Genomic DNA, 18533 nt, shown 5'->3' with positions numbered 1-18533 from the left:
GCTCAAGCCCTCCTTTTTAACAGGAAGAATAAAGGAGGATGAGAAAAACCCTGCACCAAATTACCAGCTAATCAAGGACGGTTAACATTGCTGTTGCTTTGGTAGTTACTCTAAAAACAAACAAACAAACAAACAACTTGGGGTGGGGAATGAGGGGTTGGCATTTGAGAAGATTTAAAAACGCATCCTGACACAGCCCCAGTGACAGCATTCATTCCACCATTCACATATCTCGAGGACTGCCCGAGAGAGGTGAGCGTGTGAGTGAGAACAGTGCCCAACCCTGGCAGCCTCTAGGCTAGCGGCCGAAAGAGAAGCGTTTCAGAGGCCAAGGTGGGAGCAGAACCTGGCCCCCAACTTCCTGGGAACCCACAGCGCTTCATTTCCCGGGGCCCAGCGTCCATTCACCCCTCCCAGCGTGGAGGCCGTGCCCCTCCGCGAGGTACCAGCCCCGACCTCGCGAACCCATATTCCATCCCACCGCCCCCGCCTCAAAGCGAAGAGGTGGGCACCTGGGACGCGCGTCCTGCTTTTTCTGCCCGGGCTCTCCCGTCTCCTCCACTTTTGTCCCCGACGTCCCAGAACAGCGGAGCAGGACGCCGCATCAGCCCTGGGAGGGCGCAGCCTGCGAGCCTCCAGCGCGCTCAGGGCGCGGCGAGGATGCTAAAGGACTGCAATGGCCAGGATGCAGACCCCAAGCTCAAATTCCTGGGGAAGACACCCGCCTCCCTTTCCCTCTGTCCCCTCTCCGTCCTTGCTCGGACCCGCTCCTCCCCAGCCCAGACGCCAGTGCTCAGCGCTCCCTCGCTCGCCACTTTGCAAGGAACTTTGGCCGGCTCCCCTGCGCCACCGGGAGCGGGATGTTAATGAGAGAGCGTGGCCTGGCGCCGCGAGCTACCCGGCTCCCGGGTCGCGATTGGCTGCGGCGGGGCGGAAAGATGACGTTATGCAAATGAAGGGGCGGGGCCTCGAGGCGCGGGCCCCGCCTCCTCCCTTTGGGGTTAGTGTGCCTGTGTTTAGCTCTGGGGAGAGTCAAACTGGATTCCATAGGGAAAGCCTGCAAATCACTTCTATTTTAGCAAGGAGAAAACAGAATCTCCATCCAGCAGGGTCCACCCCTCTCTCTTTCTCCCTCTCCTCTCTCTCTATCTCTCTTTCCCTCCCCCCCTTTCCTCTCTCCCTCTCTCCCCTTCCCCCCACCCTCTCTGGTGTATCTGTCTACGGCAACCAGCGTCCTCCTCATCTACACGCAAAGGAAAGAAACATCTTTGGTTGGGAGAGAAGGAGGAAAAAAAAAGAGAGAGAGAGGAAAAAACTTGCCTGGTTGTGGAAAATGACACTTGAAGTAGCAAAGCCGGCAGCGCGAGTTGAGTCTATTGTTTCTTAAATTGCCATCAGGGTTTTTTTTTTTTTTTTTTTTTCTTTTTTTTTTTCTTCCTGCTTCTTCAAGTGAAGGTACCTCTACAAAAGGAAACTCCAGCCCCTCCTGTCCTCCACCGGCCTGTGATCATTACAAAAAAAAAAAAAAAAAAAAAAAAAAAAAAGCAAAAAAAAAAAAAAGCACCCAAACCAAAAATCAACCAACCAAACAACCCCCAACAGCCAAGCATACATCTCTAATTTTATTATTTTGGTCTTTTCGTTGGATTTTCCCTTTCTTCTTTTTTTCGGGTTATCGCTCAGTTTTGAGCAGAGGTTTACATTTTTTACAAATTTGCTTTCCAGCCCGCCTTGATCTTCTAAGTGCGAGTTCATCGTCCGAGAAAAAAAAAATCTCTGGTTGGCGTTTTTGTTTCTTTTCTTTTTCTTTCTTTTCTTTCTTTTTTTTTTTTTTAATTTTTTTTTTCAAGGGGGAGGAGATTTTCCACAAGAAAAGGTTGTTTTCATGTTTGGGATTCAGGAAAGCATCCAACGGAGTGGAAGCAGCATGAAGGAAGAGCCGCTGGGCAGCGGCATGAACGCGGTGCGGACGTGGATGCAGGGCGCCGGGGTGCTGGACGCCAACACGGCGGCGCAGAGGTGGGTACCGCGCGGGGACTGCGGCCGAGGTGAGCCGCGAGCGGGAGAGCCGGGAGGCGGCGGCGGCAGCGGTAGCTGCCGCCGCGGGGCCGGGCCGTGGGGTGCGTCCGCAGCCGCTGCGCTCCGCTCTCCGCCGGGGCTCCGCGCTCCCCAGCCGCAGTGCCTTCGTCGCCTGCGGCCGGAGGACCCGGAGCTGTCTGCGAGGAGCCCACGCTTTGCCAGCACTTTCCCCTGCCTCGTCTGTGACTGTTTTCATTTTGTTTTAACCCAGAAGAGGCGTCTCGACACAGCATGTTGGATATCTGTGTTTTATGTTTCTATGTGATTGCTCTTTCTTTTCCGGCCGGCTGTCTTTTCTTCTTTCCCTTCTTTCTTTCTTCCTTTCCCTGTTTCTTTTTTTCCTCTTTCTTTCTTTTTTCCTCTTTCTTTTTCTTTCTTTTCTTTTCTTTCTTTCTCTTTTCTTTTTTCTTTCCTTCTTTTCTTTTTCCTTTTTCTTTCCCTTTTCTCTTCCTGCCCTTCTTTTCTCTTTCTTCCCTCTTTCCTTTCTTCTCTCCTTTATTTTCTTCTCTTCTCCTTCTCTTCCCTCCTTCCATTTCTTTCGTTCTTCCTTTTTTCCTCTCTCTCTTCCTGCCTTCTTTCTTCTCTTCTTTCTTTCATTTCCTTCTCTCGTTTCTTTCCCCCACCTTCCCTTAATTCCTCCCTCACTCTCTTCCTCCCTTCCTCCCTCTCTACCTTTTCTTTCTCTTCTTTCTTCAGCTTCCCTCCTTTCTCCTCTTTCTCCTTTCCTTACCTCTCTGTCCCTCCTGTTTTCTCGTCCCATTTCTCCCCTGAGTCTTCTCTTATTTCTGCTATCTGGTTCTCCTTCCCTCCCTCTCTGACTTTCAGTTTTTCTCAGTCTACCGGTAGAATAGCAACTCCCAACTTTAATTCTGACATCTCCTAAAAGTCTTCTCCACCCCCTGTCACCATGGCCTCTTCCAGCCCCTCTCTCACTCGCAGCTCCCTAGACACTAGACCGTGTGTCCTGAAGGCATTGCCCTTGGAGGTTGACCTGAGGGAACTTTCCTGGGCACACCCAAGGCCCTTTCCCAGGCTCCTGGTCCCAAGTGAAAAATGGCCTTTTCCCCACCCTTAAGCCACAAGCTGAGCTTGGGACAGTGGGAGATCTGGTGGCCCCAGGCCTTATCGGACTCAGAGTGCGGAAGGGGAAGAAGGAAGATGACTAATTACATCATCTCCAGTTTCCCTGGGCTGGGGACAAGTGTCCCTAACACTGTTCCCATCCCTACTGAGTATTAGGATGAGGGTGGGTGGTAGTGAGAGTGAATTGGGTAACTGGGCTGGAAGTGAAAGTGTGTGCGCGGGGCGCTCGTGTGTGTTCGTGTATGTGTATGTGTATGTGTGTGCCTGTGCGCGCTTGTGTTGGGCAGGTCCGGCTGTCAGCGGCCGCCTGGCGCCCCAGGCGCTCCAGCCTCCTGTCGTCGGCCGGCGCACTGAGCCAGCAGCCCCGGCCTTTAGGATTTCTGGAATGAGTATGAGGATTTCTGCGGTACAGCGAAACTTTGTTAGGACAGGTCTTTAAGAAAACAGCCCTCTTCCCTTTTTCACAGCGACCACCCTCGACAGTTCTGAGCCCCGCCCTCGGACCCTTCTCCACATGCTTTTTGGTGGTGGGGGGATGTGGCTTCCCAAGGCCAGGCACTCGCAGTTGGCCGGAGCGCGAGGGGTTCCTGGAGGGTGGCTGCTGCGGCGAGACGCCGAGCGTGTTTTCCATCCATTCCCACCTGCCCTGCTAGCTGAGACGTGAGATTCGAGGGGTGCCGGAATAGAACTGTGGGTTCTATTCCGCGAAGGTGTGTTCACTTCATCCACCTCCACTTTTCTTTCTCCCCATGCAGCGCGTGTCAGGTAGGAGTAAATGCTTATAGCGTTTCATCTTGCGCGCAAAATCCAAACAAAACTTTCACACTTCTTCAGCGAGTTCTGAGGACGCACCCGTCCTTGGCGGAGAGGACCAGAACAAGAGGGGACATGTGTGTCCCGTCGTCAGCTGGGTCTATGTCGCCTGAAGGGGCGTGAAGAGCGCCCACTGGATATTTTGGGGGAAGAGGAGGTGGGTGTTTGAGGGTTCGAATGTGTGTACAGGGTGACAAGGGGCGCGGGTCGGCGTTCGGTTTAGCCATCTAACTCTGTGTCTTTGGCCGCAGCGGGGTGGGTCTGGCCCGGGCTCACTTTGAGAAGCAGCCACCTTCCAATCTGCGGAAATCCAACTTCTTCCACTTCGTCCTGGCCCTCTACGACAGACAGGGCCAGCCCGTGGAGATCGAGAGGACAGCGTTTGTGGGGTTCGTGGAGAAGGAAAAAGTAAGTGGGCGCAGCGCTGTCGCCCCTCGTCCCCGGCTCGGCTCGGGAGCAGGCCCAGGAGCCTTGGGCGGTGCGCCCTTCCTTGAGTGCAAAGCATCCATAACACACTTCTGTGTGGGGGTCCCCAAGCCACTTCCCATCCCGGACGAACCCAGGGTCTTGGTCCACTGGCTCCTGCTCCAAAAAAGTTCGCACAGAGCCCCCAGAGCTAGAGAGAGACAAGCCTGGCTCTACAATCCACAGCCTTGGGCACCCGGGATGAACCCGCCATCCACTACCAGATCATGCACCGCCTGCCTCTGGTGGTCCGGGCACTAGCCCCTAGGCCCTGGGAAGAGAATCGCCTGTGTGCGCCCGACGGAATTTTCTTTTGGGAGAGTGGGAGCAGTCAGGAAACGGGGGGCGGAGGAGGGATCACAATTGGCCGCAATTTCTGCTGCTACCGTGGCTGGCTGACTGGCCAGCGGGGGTCCCGGCTGGGGGAAAGTTGCCTCGAAAGTTGGTCCACTCGCTCACGCAGACCTCTCTCCTGCATCTCTTGTGTCTTTGCGTCCTGATGCAACCCAGGAAGCCAACAGCGAAAAGACCAATAACGGAATTCACTACCGGCTTCAGCTTCTCTACAGCAATGGTGAGTCCCGGGGCGGGTCTGTGCCCTCACCCTGGGGCTCCGGGTCTGGGCAGGGGGCACAGGGAGCTCCAGGTGGACGAAATCCTCCAGCGAAGGTCAGTCACCCGCCTTATTCGAGGTGAACCAGCCTCTCCTAAATTTCGCCCTAGGAGGTTTCACCTGAGGAGGCTCCGAGTGACCCAAGAGCCTTACCGGTCTCGCTTTTACCTGGGGCCAGGTGTAGTGCCTCATCCATCCTTGAGCCACTTTCATTCTTCCTCCCCTATCCTGAGGCCTGTTCCTTTGGCTTGGCCCAGGCTCCAGGCCCAAGTCCCCTTGAGTTTAGGGGCTAGGAAGGGTCATGGCCTTAAAGGCTGCAGGCGAGAGCAGAGGGACTCTTGTGAGAATAGACAAGTCGGGGTACCCCCATCCCAGTCCCAGCTGCAGACCTTGGGGTCTGGCTTCCGGGAGCGCTAAGGCTAGGTCAGCAGCACCTCTCAGCAACTCCCTCTGGGGAAGGGAGATCCTGGCTGTATTTTCCAGGACAGTGGGAGTTCCAATCAGCCTTGGAGCCCCTTTTGTGATATGTTTGGGGGTTTTGTTGTTATTTTTTTGTTGTTTAGTTATTGTCCACCCACCCTTCATTGCCTCTCACTTAATTCTGCTCCCTTCCCCCATTTCCAACCCTAGGGATAAGGACGGAGCAGGATTTCTACGTGCGCCTCATTGACTCCATGACAAAACAAGTAAGTTTCTTAATTTTGGGCCACGGGGGTCTCTAGGTCACAAAATTCAGGACAGTCAAGAAGCTAGTTGCTCCACCGCAGGAGGGCTGGGACTCTAACTCTAAAAGCCAGCGGGGGCGGCTCAGACCACACTCGCACCGCCTTCCAGTGTCCATTCATGCGCTTGTACCGCCGCATGGGGATGAGGGCTCGACGGCGCCGTCCCTCCAAGGGAACTCGGGCCTTGTGAATTAAGACTGCAGGGTGCTGAGTGGCGAGAATAAGGGCTGAACTTCCTCTGACCTGGCCAGGGAGCCCCAAAGGGCGCAAAAGGTGCCCAGGGACCCTGGTGAGGAGTGGGCTGAACCTCTGAAACCCAAGCTAGCCAGGCCTCCCCAGAAGGCAGAGGGGCGAGGGCCTGCAGGGGCGGAGGAGGGGTGGCAGAGGCGGCTTCCCCAGGAATGATGAGATGGGCTGAGAGCGCAGATGACCATTCTGCAGGTTTGTTTTCAAAGGGAATGATGGTGAAGGTAGTGTTGAAAGAGGGAGCGACAATTGTTAGAGGATATTTTGCAAAAACCCTCCTGCTTTTGCCTCCAAGTTTGGCAGGAAGCCAGGCAGCATGAGTGAGCTTGTGGTCTTAAAGGTACATAGACGGCATTTTCTTAAGCTTCCAACACGCGGGTGTCAAGCAGTATACATTAAGGTTGAGTTATGGTTTAAAAGATACAATTATGAGCCGAGTCAGAAAAGAGGCCTGACGTTTTAATGAGGCACAGGAGCTTTTTCCCCTTCTTCTTAATTTTAAGAAAAAGTTTAGTTTCAGAATTAAGTAGCTGGTTAGGTAGTTGGAGGAGTTAGTAGCAGAAAAAAGAAGACAGTTTTATTGGGTGGGGGAAAGAAATCAGAACAAAGAAAAAGTTATCCATTGTGTACTAACCAGCAATTTAGCAAGAGGATTAGAATTTATTTACTTGATTGTGATTTTAGAATGTTTCCTTTAAAATAAGAGAAATGATCTTCTTTCATAGATATTGGCTAAGAAAGTTTCAAATTAGGGTATATATGCATATTTAAAAATTGTTTTTAGATACACCACACTTAAATATGTGGTAGAAATGCCACATTAATAAGCTGTTGGGTGTTAAAAAAATCTAATATTCAAGAACCAATTTAATAACAGCTATTTTTGATGATCACGTTCATATTTCAGTGTGACACAAGTAGAAAACAAGAGTATGAAATCTATTTGTTAAAATAAAAATAAATATTGATTGAACTCTGTTTCATGTTATTTGCCTAAAATATTTGGCTTTCTTAAAAATCTGTTTATTTCTCAGTTGATTGCTCAGAGTAAATCACCATTTATACTTTTGGTCTGGGTTTTATTTTCTTTAATGGATTTAATCATTACATAGGATAATTCCCTTTCATTTGGACACTGCCTTTTTTTTTTTTTTTTGCCTTCCAAGGCAGAAACACAAAAGCCTGATTTTTAATAATTTTTTTTTCTTTTGCGATGTCAAAATAAAAATGTCTTAAGTGGAGTTTTGTTTTCAAAAATTACTTTTGATACCCTGGATATCTTTTCCTGCCATTCTCATTACAGGAAAAAAAAAAAAAAAAAAGTTGGGAGGGAGTGGGGGAAAGTAGGAACTCTAAGACATATTCTCTATATATTTATTAGGATTTACTTTGTAAAAGATAAAAGGCACACCTACACAAATCAGTGCATATGGCCTGTCTGCTTGTGCAACATTGACCAATGAAATATTAAATTATAGGTAGCACTATGAAATGAACAATTGTAAGAAGCACAGAATTAAGACATGTTTGAAGTGATTAATCGCTTTCTGATGTAAACCTCCTCAAAATTTTATTTTAAGTCTCTTTAGTCAAAAAGTGCCACTACTAACTGATTTTCCCATTATGGGATGAACTGACTTTATACTCATATAAAAATGGGGGGAGAATCGTCTTTTGATTTTTTTTAAGGCAATACATCAAATATCATTTTACTAACAAGGTCATAGAGCTTAAGAAGAACTGCAGCTTAAGGCATTCTTTGACCACTTGGTGTCATAAATTCTATCAGGAAAGAGGGAGGAAGAGAGACAGAAAGAGAGAGAGAGAGGAATAAGAACAAGATTAGTTTTATTTTCGGTAATAGCACTTATGAGAAAGTCATTTGCCATAATATGACATCTCAGTAAAAGTCAAAATTATAAATGCATACAATGATATATTTTGGTGGGGAGTGGCCTGAGAAAAGGTTTAATAATTAAGTCTAAAAAATATCACGAAAAGAAATATCTCAAAGCATACCTGTGTGCTTTCATAATAATTGTTTAAATAACCACCTCTTTGTAGCTTTCACTTTGAAAGGCAGTTCCTATTCATTATCCAATTGCTTGTTCTTTGATTATGTGCTGCAAGAGTTTTGGAAGTAGGTTAGCTTCTTGTCTACAGGGTTAATACAATGGCCTCCAAAAAGCAGATAGATCAGCGTGAAGAAGCTTAACTTTCCCTAGGTGTGACATAAAAATAATTTATATTTAGCCTTAATGAGTAAAACAGTGAATCTTCATCTAACTTGAAATTATTCTATCATAATTAAATACCAAGTCTGATTTTAAATTTCTTGAATCTTTGATTTTAGTTTAATATACAGTGGCTCCTTAAATCAGATGTAAGTCTTGATATAAACTGATTGATTAAATGATTACATTTCTTTCCTGTGAAATTCTTCCTCATAGACTATGGATTTTGTTAATTATTTAGAGTACAGAATGAAACATTTCTGGTGTGATAAGTTCTGATAACATCAATTGTGGAAGGAATACCTAGCCACTGTTCAAGTGTCTTTTCTTAGCTGCCTGTTTAATATAACATTTTTCCTATCAGAGACACAGCTTTATGTGAGTGATTTCATATCCTTGACTAGAAAGTGGGGTTAAAACGCAAAAGGAATTTCGGGCAAGCAAAAATTAAAACTATTTGTGCATTCTACATTTCCATAGACTGTTCTTGATCTTGAGTGGAATTAGCAGCATTGAGATAAAAAAGAAATGTACTCAATCAACCAAGATGTATTGGTATGACACAGTATTTCACACCTTTTCAAAGTGTCTCATTAGACTATTTTGGGTAATGACTCTTAATTTTTGGACTCTACCAGGAAAGATGAAGCTTCATTAGAAATAAATATGTAAGAATCTGAGATCCCTTATCCCTATGCCTTCATTGTAAAGCACACAGGATATAATATTTTAAAAATTCATCCACCAACTAGAAAATAAGAGGCTTGCTTTTGGGAAGGGTTGTTCAAAACCAAGTTTAGCTGGACTAAAAATAGTTTGTTTTCGTGTCATTACTGTTTTTGGTATTCCATTAGTGAGCATGCAGAATGCCCTGTAGGACCCAGAAGTTTATGGCTGTTGCATCCAGAAACAATATCTACTGCAGAAGCTCAAATGAATCCAGTGGGGGAGGTCTGAGGTTTAGTGGGCATCCTGTCAGATTTTCATGTAGTATTTGAAATACGATTATATTCTGTGATTGCTATAGTGAGTTGTTTATCTTTAAATAGTTTTTTTTTTTAAAGTTTAGCTTATCTCCCCTCTTACCATCTTGCTTTAAAAGAGTGATATTTTACAATTCAAAGAAAAGATACCAAATTGTATTAAGTTATCAAAACAAAACACTCTCTTCCCCTAAACAAAAGCTTGTTTGAGAAGCAGAAGATCGTAGTCACATAATCCTTGTATGTATGGATTTGAAAGTAGGTGATGTAGTGAGGAGACTGTGAAAAGGGTCCCAGGACGGTGGGGGGTCCAAGGTACAATCATCAGAAATGTTATCAGGTTTCTCTTCCCAGCTAGACTTCTTTATATATTTGTTTTGATCTTCCCAGTACTTTAAGTTATTGATGCAAGTGTATTTTTTTCCTATTGATTGTTTCATTATATCCTGCCATGGCTACATAGATTTGATTAACAATCCTTTCAGTTCATGGTTCTTCATTGGTAGATAAACACATTTTCAGTATATCAATAAGTTCCCAAGGAATTCACTAGGCCAGCAGAGAGGTTCTTTCATATATTTGGGGACATAAACAAACAAAAAAGGACACAGCAAGTTTATAGTCAGAGGCCATATTTCAACAGCTTTCTCTCTCCTTTGGTAACATGTCAAAAATGTAGGTGATTTAAATTTCCTTGCACATAGAGGAATGAAGAAGTTTGGAATTTTTATGCATGATCAGGACCTGTGTTTGGGAAAATGTAAACTCATCACAGTGGAAAATGTGTTGTTTGGAGTCTGGGGGTGAAAACAAAGCTGATGGTTTTGGAGAGATTGCCGGAGCCAGATGGCCTAGTACTTCCCCAGTCTGGCGGGCCAACTGCTCCCTCCTGGATAATATACAGCCATTTGTTCGGGGATATTTACGCTAGAGCTGTTTCCATGTGAATGTTTGAACAGCATTAAAAATGAACATATTAGTAGAGATGCATTTACTGAACTCGTATGACTGTACAGATAGTCTGTTCTCTCTGTCTTATATTGCTGAGAGCAATGAAGGAGTGTTTGGACATTGGTGAATTGTCTACATAGTTGTTGAGCAAGAATGATCTGGTCTTAGTGAGCAATTAAAATACATCAATGTTTGGAATCAGACTAATGGAAATAATGTTAGCACCTACCTTGAAGCTCTGTTGTGAGAATTAAATAACTTCATACATGTTAAGGACTTAGAACAGCAACTGGTACAAATTAAGTGCTTAATAAATTAGATGCCTTTATTATTATTATTATCATTATTGCCCCATTGGGTTGACAAAACCAATTGTATTTACTAATATAGTGTGCTAGAAAAAGAAATACAATATGGGAGTGTTAGAGTGATTTAGTTTTTTATGGTGTTTGAATAATATAAGGGGTTTTAGCTCTTTGAGACATAAAAGATGCATTCTAAAGCTAACTGCTTTTGGTACACATTCTCTTTTTATTCAGGGCTGTGATGTCACTGAACAGCATACTGAATATGATATCATTCCTTTGCAACTTTCCTAATTCACTTCTGAAAACGGGCCTGCTTAGCTGCTGAGCTGAAATTACATCTTTGTAATTTGTTCACCAGTAGCCAAGCTGCTAATTGAAGCAAAATTATTTTTTTATTTTATTCCACTACTAATGTTGGATTGCTGTTTGACACGTTGTTTATGAAATGTCAGATTTGTAGTGCTTCCTTTGGCATGGTTTAATTTTTAACTGGTGTGCCTTCACCTACTGGAAATTTCTAGGACCAGATTAGCTAGCACCCTTTTTCTAAATTTTTTTATTTTTTTTTATTTTTTAATGACAAGCAGTAGAACTTGGTGGTTGAATGTAATGATTATTATTACAGTGTGTTGATATTGTAGGTTGCATATCATTTTTTGATTAGCTCAATTCTTGGTAATTTGCTGCCAAAGGCTTGTTGACAGTTTGCATTCAGAAGACATTTCACTTGTGGTTAAAGCAGGTACTTTGTATATTCATGAACTTACTCTCTTAGGTGACAAAGTAGGTTTGGCCTTTTATTTTGTAAGGGGAAAAAGGAGTAACATATTTTCAGGGTATTATTTCGATTTAAATAGAAAATTAGGAGTCTTTGTTAGTTACTGATAACCTTTCTTTCCGCTCCCTCCAACCCTTTCTACCTTCCTTCCTCTCTTTTTCTTAATTTCTTTTCCTTTCTTTCCTTCCTTCCTTTTTCCTTTCTTTCCTTCCTTCCTTTTTCCTTTCTTTCCTTCTTTCTTCTTTTCTTTTTCTCTTTTCCCTCTTCTTCTTCAACTAATGATGATAGATTTCCTTTTGTGTGGTTATGAATCAAGAAAGGCTCCTAATGAAAATATTTTGTTTCTAAAAATCCTTTGGATTTTGCTGAACCAAAGTCAAAAGTATTCTCTTCACTGCCTTTATTTTGGCATGGAACACAAAGAGTTAAAACTATTAGAAAAGTAAACACAGAAAAACCATGTTCAATTCTCTGTATTTCCTTTGGCATCCTATTGAAGTGTGATGCCGGTGTACATTCACCGTGTATTTTTTCGTTTTACTGTGTGGTCTTTACCCATAGTAAGTTTCAATTAACTTTTAAGACCTAGAGGTATTTAAGAAAAGCTAGAATGAACTATGCTTCACAGTATGCCTTCCAAAACAGTGGCAACTGAGGCAGGTTTTGTATATTGATTGACTGGTTGGTTTTCAAAGATGTTACAGGTTACTTTATAATTGAGCGTTTGGAATTGATGATATTTTATTCATAACAGTAAAATTTCCAGAGTTGTTTTTGCATAAGAATGTGAAAGTTTAACAGTTTCTATGTTTTCTTCTTCTTTTAGTTAATTATCTTAAATATCCTTTAAAAGCCCCTTAATCCAAAGTGAAGAGAGTATTAAAAAATAATATGAGATATTTTATTTCTACTTATTAGAGTATGGCAGTAGAAAAGGCAGGCTAGTATATCACAAAAATAAATCTGTTCCAAATATATCCACTTTTGACAGCTTGTTTGTCAATTTCACCAGGTTTTTAAAGTTGAGATGAGGTTAATGTTGTTTACTATTTAACTCTTCCTCTTATGCAAGCATTCCTGTCCCCTTAAGGGATTTATTTGCCATTGGCAGGATTAATTTAAACATTGTTTTCTACTTGATATTGCATTTTTGTTTCTTAGGTTGCAAACCTCAACTTGATTCACTATCAACTGATTTACTTAAATAATACATTTTATATGATTTTTCTCCCCTTCCCACCCATCTATTAGCAGGCATCCCATCTTCACTTCTGATAAACACATTGATTTATTTAAACCAGTGTTGTCTTTGTCCCTCTCACAACAGACAACCTTCCTCACAGTGAGCAGACTCATGATTTACTATGGAGGATGAAAATAAGCCTTCTTCTTGGTGTTCCATTGTCTGGGCCCTAAACCAGCTGTCTATTAAAATGGTTTCACTTAAAACAGCCAATGCTGTTTATATGCTTCTGTGATCTCCCAGCTGATCCAACCCCAACCAGCTTTACTCATACACCACAGAGGCACATATTTAAATTAGGAAGAAATGCAGAAACTTCTCCCAAAGTTGGTGTTAGCAGGATCCCTGTCCTTTGGGGCTTAAAGTCTGGGTTTACCGAACTGTGGACCAGCGTTGATGTATATGCTAAATGTAGATGGTAAAACTGATGCAGGGCTATCAGTTGGGTGTGCAAGCTGCAGGGAGAACTTCATGGCATTTTGAAAATTCTTATTGTTGCCACTTTGCATCAGAGATATTCATCAAAATGAATTTATTATATATTCCTATACTGGATCCAATCAGGATGTGGATTTCTGTGCCCATACCTTCTGTATGATATGTGTACATGTGTGTATGTGTGTTTAACAATACTTTTCAGTAACAAAAACTGCTTTGATGAGGTTAGAGGTGGATCTTTCTTTGACTGAATTCCGCTCTAGAGCTAACCTCATTACACTGAGTTTCTAGTTTACTTTAGTTACAGGATTTTAGTCCTACTCCATGGTGGAGTTGCACTTGCTTTTATTTCAGAAGTCACAGAAGCAGCACTGCTTTCTCTGCCTTTATGTGCTGAAAAATATTGTTCTATAGAGGCCCCAAGGAGAAGGAGAGAAGAAACTTCACGCTTTCGCTCCTCCCTAGAGTTCCTAACTATTTCTGAGCAAATCCAGACTGATGGTTTCATTTTTCTATGCTTGATTTGGAGAAAGATTCTGTTTTGACTGTGCTGCTGGAAGCGTAGTGGCAGCGTGGTATTTGGTGAAGAGATGTATCATGGAGGCACAGGGCCTTAAACAAATGATATTCAGTGACCAAAGAAGTGACACAGGCTTTCTGGTAGTCTGTGTCATCTGCTGTTTGGGGAAGCCATGAGTGTATTAGCATTGCATCCATTGCATATCATCATGGGCCCACTAATTTCAATGGACCAGCAGTCTTAGTAAAACTAATATTTGTATCATCTAGAAAGAATTGAAATGAGAAGATCTGATGTAACTGATAATTCCCCCTGCCTCCAAAAACCAAGCTTTTGTTTATATGTATATATGTATATATATGTGTATATATAGAGAGTATACAAAATATATATATAGTATACATATATATAGAGTAGGGAAAGCCCCGTCAGTATCTGTGAATTTATTTACCAGGTTACTTCTTTTAGCTTAGCATGACAAATATATTATTTTTTAAAGAGTGGTGGAACCAAAACATGACAAATATTAAAGCTGAAACAGAGATTATCACAAGTATTTAGAGAACACACAAACCATGTAGTGCTAATAGGATTTAGAAGAAATGCTTCATTAGAGTTTTTTTAGCATCATGTATGAGATCTAATGAGTAATTTACTGTGTTTTTTAAAAATGTTTTCAGCAGTGATTGCAGGAAATAAAAGAGGCAGATATAATTTTTGGTTTTCAAAACATTTTTAGTTAATGCATTTTCTTGAGTAATGCAAATGCTTAGGATTTTGAAAAGGTCTTTTAAGAATACAGGAAAGAATCATCAATGCATGCTGAAACTAGCGGATGAAAATTTGACACATAATAAGATATTAACACAATCTAGATTACCTCCGCAGAAAATAGTTATGAATCGCGTAGGGTAAAGTAATAACTTTACCCTGGGGAAACCTGGCTGATGATCTCTGGTAGATAGCAAGCACCACCTTAACCAAATGGTCAGAATTTATGTTGCCAATAGTGGAACTAGTCAACAACATGATTTGATACACTGAGAAGAACTCAAGATCACCTCTGTGGTATCCTTGCCCTGAAGTACATAACTTTAATCCAAGCCTGAGGAAACGCAGGCAAACCCAAATTGAGGGATGTTCTACAAAACAACTGGTTTGTATTCTTCAAAAATATCAATGTCATGAAATATAAAGACTCAGAAATGTTCCATATTAAAGGAGACGTGACAACCAAATGCAGCATTGGATTTTCTTTTGCTGTAAAGGACATTATTGGGTAACTGATGAATATCAGTAGGGTCTGTAGATTCGATTATTATATCAATGTTAATTTTCTGATTTAGATAACTGTACTGTGGTTGTGTAAGAGAATTCCTTGTTTTCAGGACATACAGGCTGAAGTATTTAGGGCGTGTGTGCAATTTACTTAATAAATGATTCAGAAAAAAATACAGAGAAAAGAATAAAGCAAATGTAATAAAATATAAACATTTTGGTAATCTGGTAAAATCTGGATGAAGAGTATCTTGAAATTCTTTACATATTCTTGAAAGTTTTTTGTAAGACTACAAGTATGTCAAAGTAAAACCATTTTTAAAATACAAGGTATAATAGGTTAGCCGTAAAAAGTGGTTTTGATGGGCCAGTGGCGGAGAAGTATTTTCTCCTCATGTAAGTACCTTTTCTCATTTTTTATTTTATTGCAATGTTTATTTTGTAAGGGGATCAGATACCATAACCACAGTACTCTCTGAGGATCTATACACACTGGGTCTTAAGTTATACTCATGATTTACAGGTTCTGAAAGTCCCAGGTTCAAAAACAAAGCACATTACAGCCAACTACAAGTTAGTCTTGTAGCATCTCTATGTACTATATAAAGATAGTCTCTGGCTAATTTAAGTAGTTTTGTCATCAAGAAATTGAGGGTTATAGGAATGTGTGAAAGTAATTTTATTAACAATTTGAAACCGTGTGATATTAGTATTATGCAGCGATGCAGTGTTAAATTAGCTAAATGTAGCCCAGTGCAGAGCCCTGCTCTGCTAATAGCTGAGTGTATTGCTTTGGACCAGATATTAACATGTAGATCCATGAAAGCTGAGGTCCCAGGGAACCTTCTTGGTGTCCTTGAGTAAAATGTTTGCTTTGCAAACACATTACAAAAAAACAGAAAAAACTATCTGGGCTGGTGAAGTGTTTTGGGACTCCAGATTTTGAGAATCAGATGTAACTCTTCTTAGTTTATGGAGATAACTCTGTGACTTAAACCTCCACACACAGCATCTGACAGTGAGTATTCCTGTTTGGGTGGGTGTACACCCTGTGAGAGCACATGTTCTCAGCCTGTTGACGGGAAGAGGGATTTTTCCTGATTGATGAATCATTGCAAACATGACACAGTTAGTGAATGGACTCCTTAGTTCACCTACACTTGTTTTCTACTGCTCACCCCTAGAAGACTAAGTGTTGAGCCTGAAAGTAGTAAAGTGAGGAGGCAAATACATATCATTTAAAAATAAAATCCAAATGCTTTTCTATATTTTCGGTAAATAGTATCTTAGTCTGCTAAGCCTTCTGGGTTTTCCCTCCTTATGGATGAGATTTATTTGTATTCTGTATTAAAAGGAGAATTGTGGCTATCTTGCCCATCTCACACTCTGAACCAAAGATGTGCATCATGGCAAGGTGGTTGATGGGGCAGAGAGGAACATACCTTGTTCCATGCCTTTCGGGTTAATCCCAAATGACATACCTTCAAACAATCAGCTCAGTGATGTCTTTGGCTCTTCAAAGCTAATTTGACCTTCAGTAGTGGTGAAGTGGTTAAGAACTCAATTGTGATCTTTTTTTTTTTTTTTTCCTGCTACTTGTTTCCATTCTTAGCTAAAATTGTGCTTTTGCTTTTAGGCCATAGTGTATGAAGGCCAAGACAAGAACCCAGAAATGTGCCGAGTTTTGCTCACACATGAGATCATGTGCAGGTAAGAAATATCTTGGTCTCTCCCATTAATTAGCAAAGAGAAGATGGATTTGCATTTCAAATCTTGGTGAACTTTGGTCTTTTTTTGTTGGGGGGAGGTACACATTTATCTTGCTTCTATAGACAATCTAAAAAGAACTGTTAGATGTGAGTATTCGGTAGTAAAGTGTCAGGCATCACAGTAGTTCTCAATTATTTATTAGATTTCATCCTGAAAGACGTACATTTCCATTTTGATATCACACTGTTAATGGGCACAAAGCACTGCTGTCCCCTTCTCCCTTAAAATCAAATAAAACAATATAACCCTTTTAGTGTTAATATATGCGCTCAACTGCGTTGCTACTAAAATGAGTAAGAGTTCTATTGATGTCAGCAGAGTCTTCTGTTTGGGTAAGACTTGAAAGTTATAGTTCCCCTTTCTAATTCTCCCACTTGAAAATATGACTGTCCATACTTAGGCATCATTTCTTCTTAAATTGAATGTGGGTTTTTGTTTTTTCTTTTCCCTTGCATCTGACCTCTTAGTTACCCTATATATAACTCTGACAATGTAGCTAATACTTCTCAGAGGTAGTGAGCTTTCAGAGGGATGGCAAAGATGAGTCCCTAAACGGTATAAAATGACCCATAGATGAGTGTCTTTATTTTTGCCTGTAATCAGACTGAAGCTACATTTGAAAACAGGCAAGTAGACCAAATTAACTTCCATGGCCTCAGCCAGGCTTTCCACATGTGAGGGAGCAGGCCAGGGAACAGCCCTTTAACTTGCGTTCTTATTCTGCATAAAATGACACCAGCACTTTGCTCCTAATATATTCTGAATAATTGGATAAAGCATGAAGATGCCACTGTGCATCAGAGAACGGCTACTAATTGCTTTGTTAACCATGCAGGCTCTTCCTGGCACAATGCTGGCCTGGCTGCTGACTATTACTGACCAATCCGTTTAGGGCTTCAGCTGCTGCCTCAGCATGGGTGGGCTTTATTTGCTGCTCATGGACTTGTGGGGGAAAGCAACCTTAATACTCTACAGGTGGGAAAAAAGCATTTAATGTGCTTTCTGAGTGAAATCCCAAATACCAACTTCTTCTATGTCTACAATTGTGTATGGCTATACAATTTTCATTTTTTCCCTTTTAAAAATATTTCTAACATTTTATTCTAAAATATATAGGAGTTTCACGTTTTCATTTCAGCGATTTGTAAAACTTGTTAATTATTATGAAAACAGGTTATTTGTCTCTAATTTTAAAACAGTAGCAGAATCCCCAAGATACGGCAATAGATTTCTTTATATTACTAGGCAAAAATTAATGTTATATTGTACATAGCAATTCTACAATAAAGCTGAGTTGCACCTTTCAGAATTGTGAGTAAAATTCATTTTGGAAAACATTAAAACATGACCTCTTTCTTCTTACTATCTTTTTGACCATATCTCTGTTTTGGCTTCTTACAATTAGCATGTCATTAGAATGAATTTTCCATGTTGTACTACATGTGATTCTAGCAAAATAGGAAACAGACAGGAAGATGGATCTCAACCAATGGGCCAAATAACATCTATATATCATAGATTTGCATCTCATATCTGCACATGTTTAGACTATGCTAGAAATCATTCTATTCTTGAAACACTTAAAGATATATTATGCCTTTCACACATAGGCCTACCCTCTATTAATGCAGTTTATATTTTTCTTGTTTTTAAAATTCATTGGTCCAAAGTACTTTATTATGCTGGTTGGTGTGCTTTACTGCTGATGTTCTTTCTATTTCTCAGAAACATAAAAATAGCAAAAATAAAATCCTCAAGCCACTGAAGGCAAATGATGATGTTTGTACCGCGTGGCTAAGAGGGAAAAGTCGTATTCAAAATGTCATCCTGCTAATGTTACATATTACGGGTTTTCCTGGCTGCCTATAGATGTATAAGGGGTACTGTTTGTTTACCAGGCCGCCATGACCCTATTACACAAACCTGTCATCTATTGTGTGGCTAACAGTCTTTTAAATTGCAAATCTGATGCTCTTTAGGGGGCTTTAGGAAAAAAATTCTCACTT

At 41.8% G+C, this 18533-nt stretch overlaps 1 protein-coding gene across 21 annotated transcripts in view; it reads left to right on the top strand.

The window, feature by feature from the left end:
• Positions 1-1024: 1024 nt before the first annotated feature.
• The window catches only part of EBF1 (EBF transcription factor 1), a 412068-nt gene continuing 394559 nt past the window's right edge, over positions 1025-18533 (top strand). For 8 of the 21 annotated variants that reach the window (XM_015141336.3, XM_015141335.3, XM_015141334.3 and 5 more), the window contains exons 1-5: positions 1028-2019; positions 4227-4383; positions 4951-5014; positions 5684-5739; positions 16394-16467. In XM_015141336.3, the coding sequence (XP_014996822.1) occupies positions 1886-2019; positions 4227-4383; positions 4951-5014; positions 5684-5739; positions 16394-16467 (485 nt within the window). In that variant the 5' untranslated portion in view covers positions 1028-1885. Of the gene's footprint in view, positions 2020-3308; positions 4133-4226; positions 4384-4950; positions 5015-5683; positions 5740-16393; positions 16468-18533 lie in introns of those variants that run through there. The other 13 variants (XM_028849872.2, XM_028849870.2, XM_028849871.2 and 10 more) reach the window with 7 other exon arrangements.

The sequence above is a fragment of the Macaca mulatta genome, chromosome 6, assembly GCF_049350105.2.
Source record: "Macaca mulatta isolate MMU2019108-1 chromosome 6, T2T-MMU8v2.0, whole genome shotgun sequence".
Classification (NCBI taxonomy): Eukaryota; Metazoa; Chordata; class Mammalia; order Primates; family Cercopithecidae; genus Macaca; species Macaca mulatta.
Note: the sequence above shows the minus strand (reverse complement) of the source record. Positions and strands in the feature narration are given on the sequence as shown.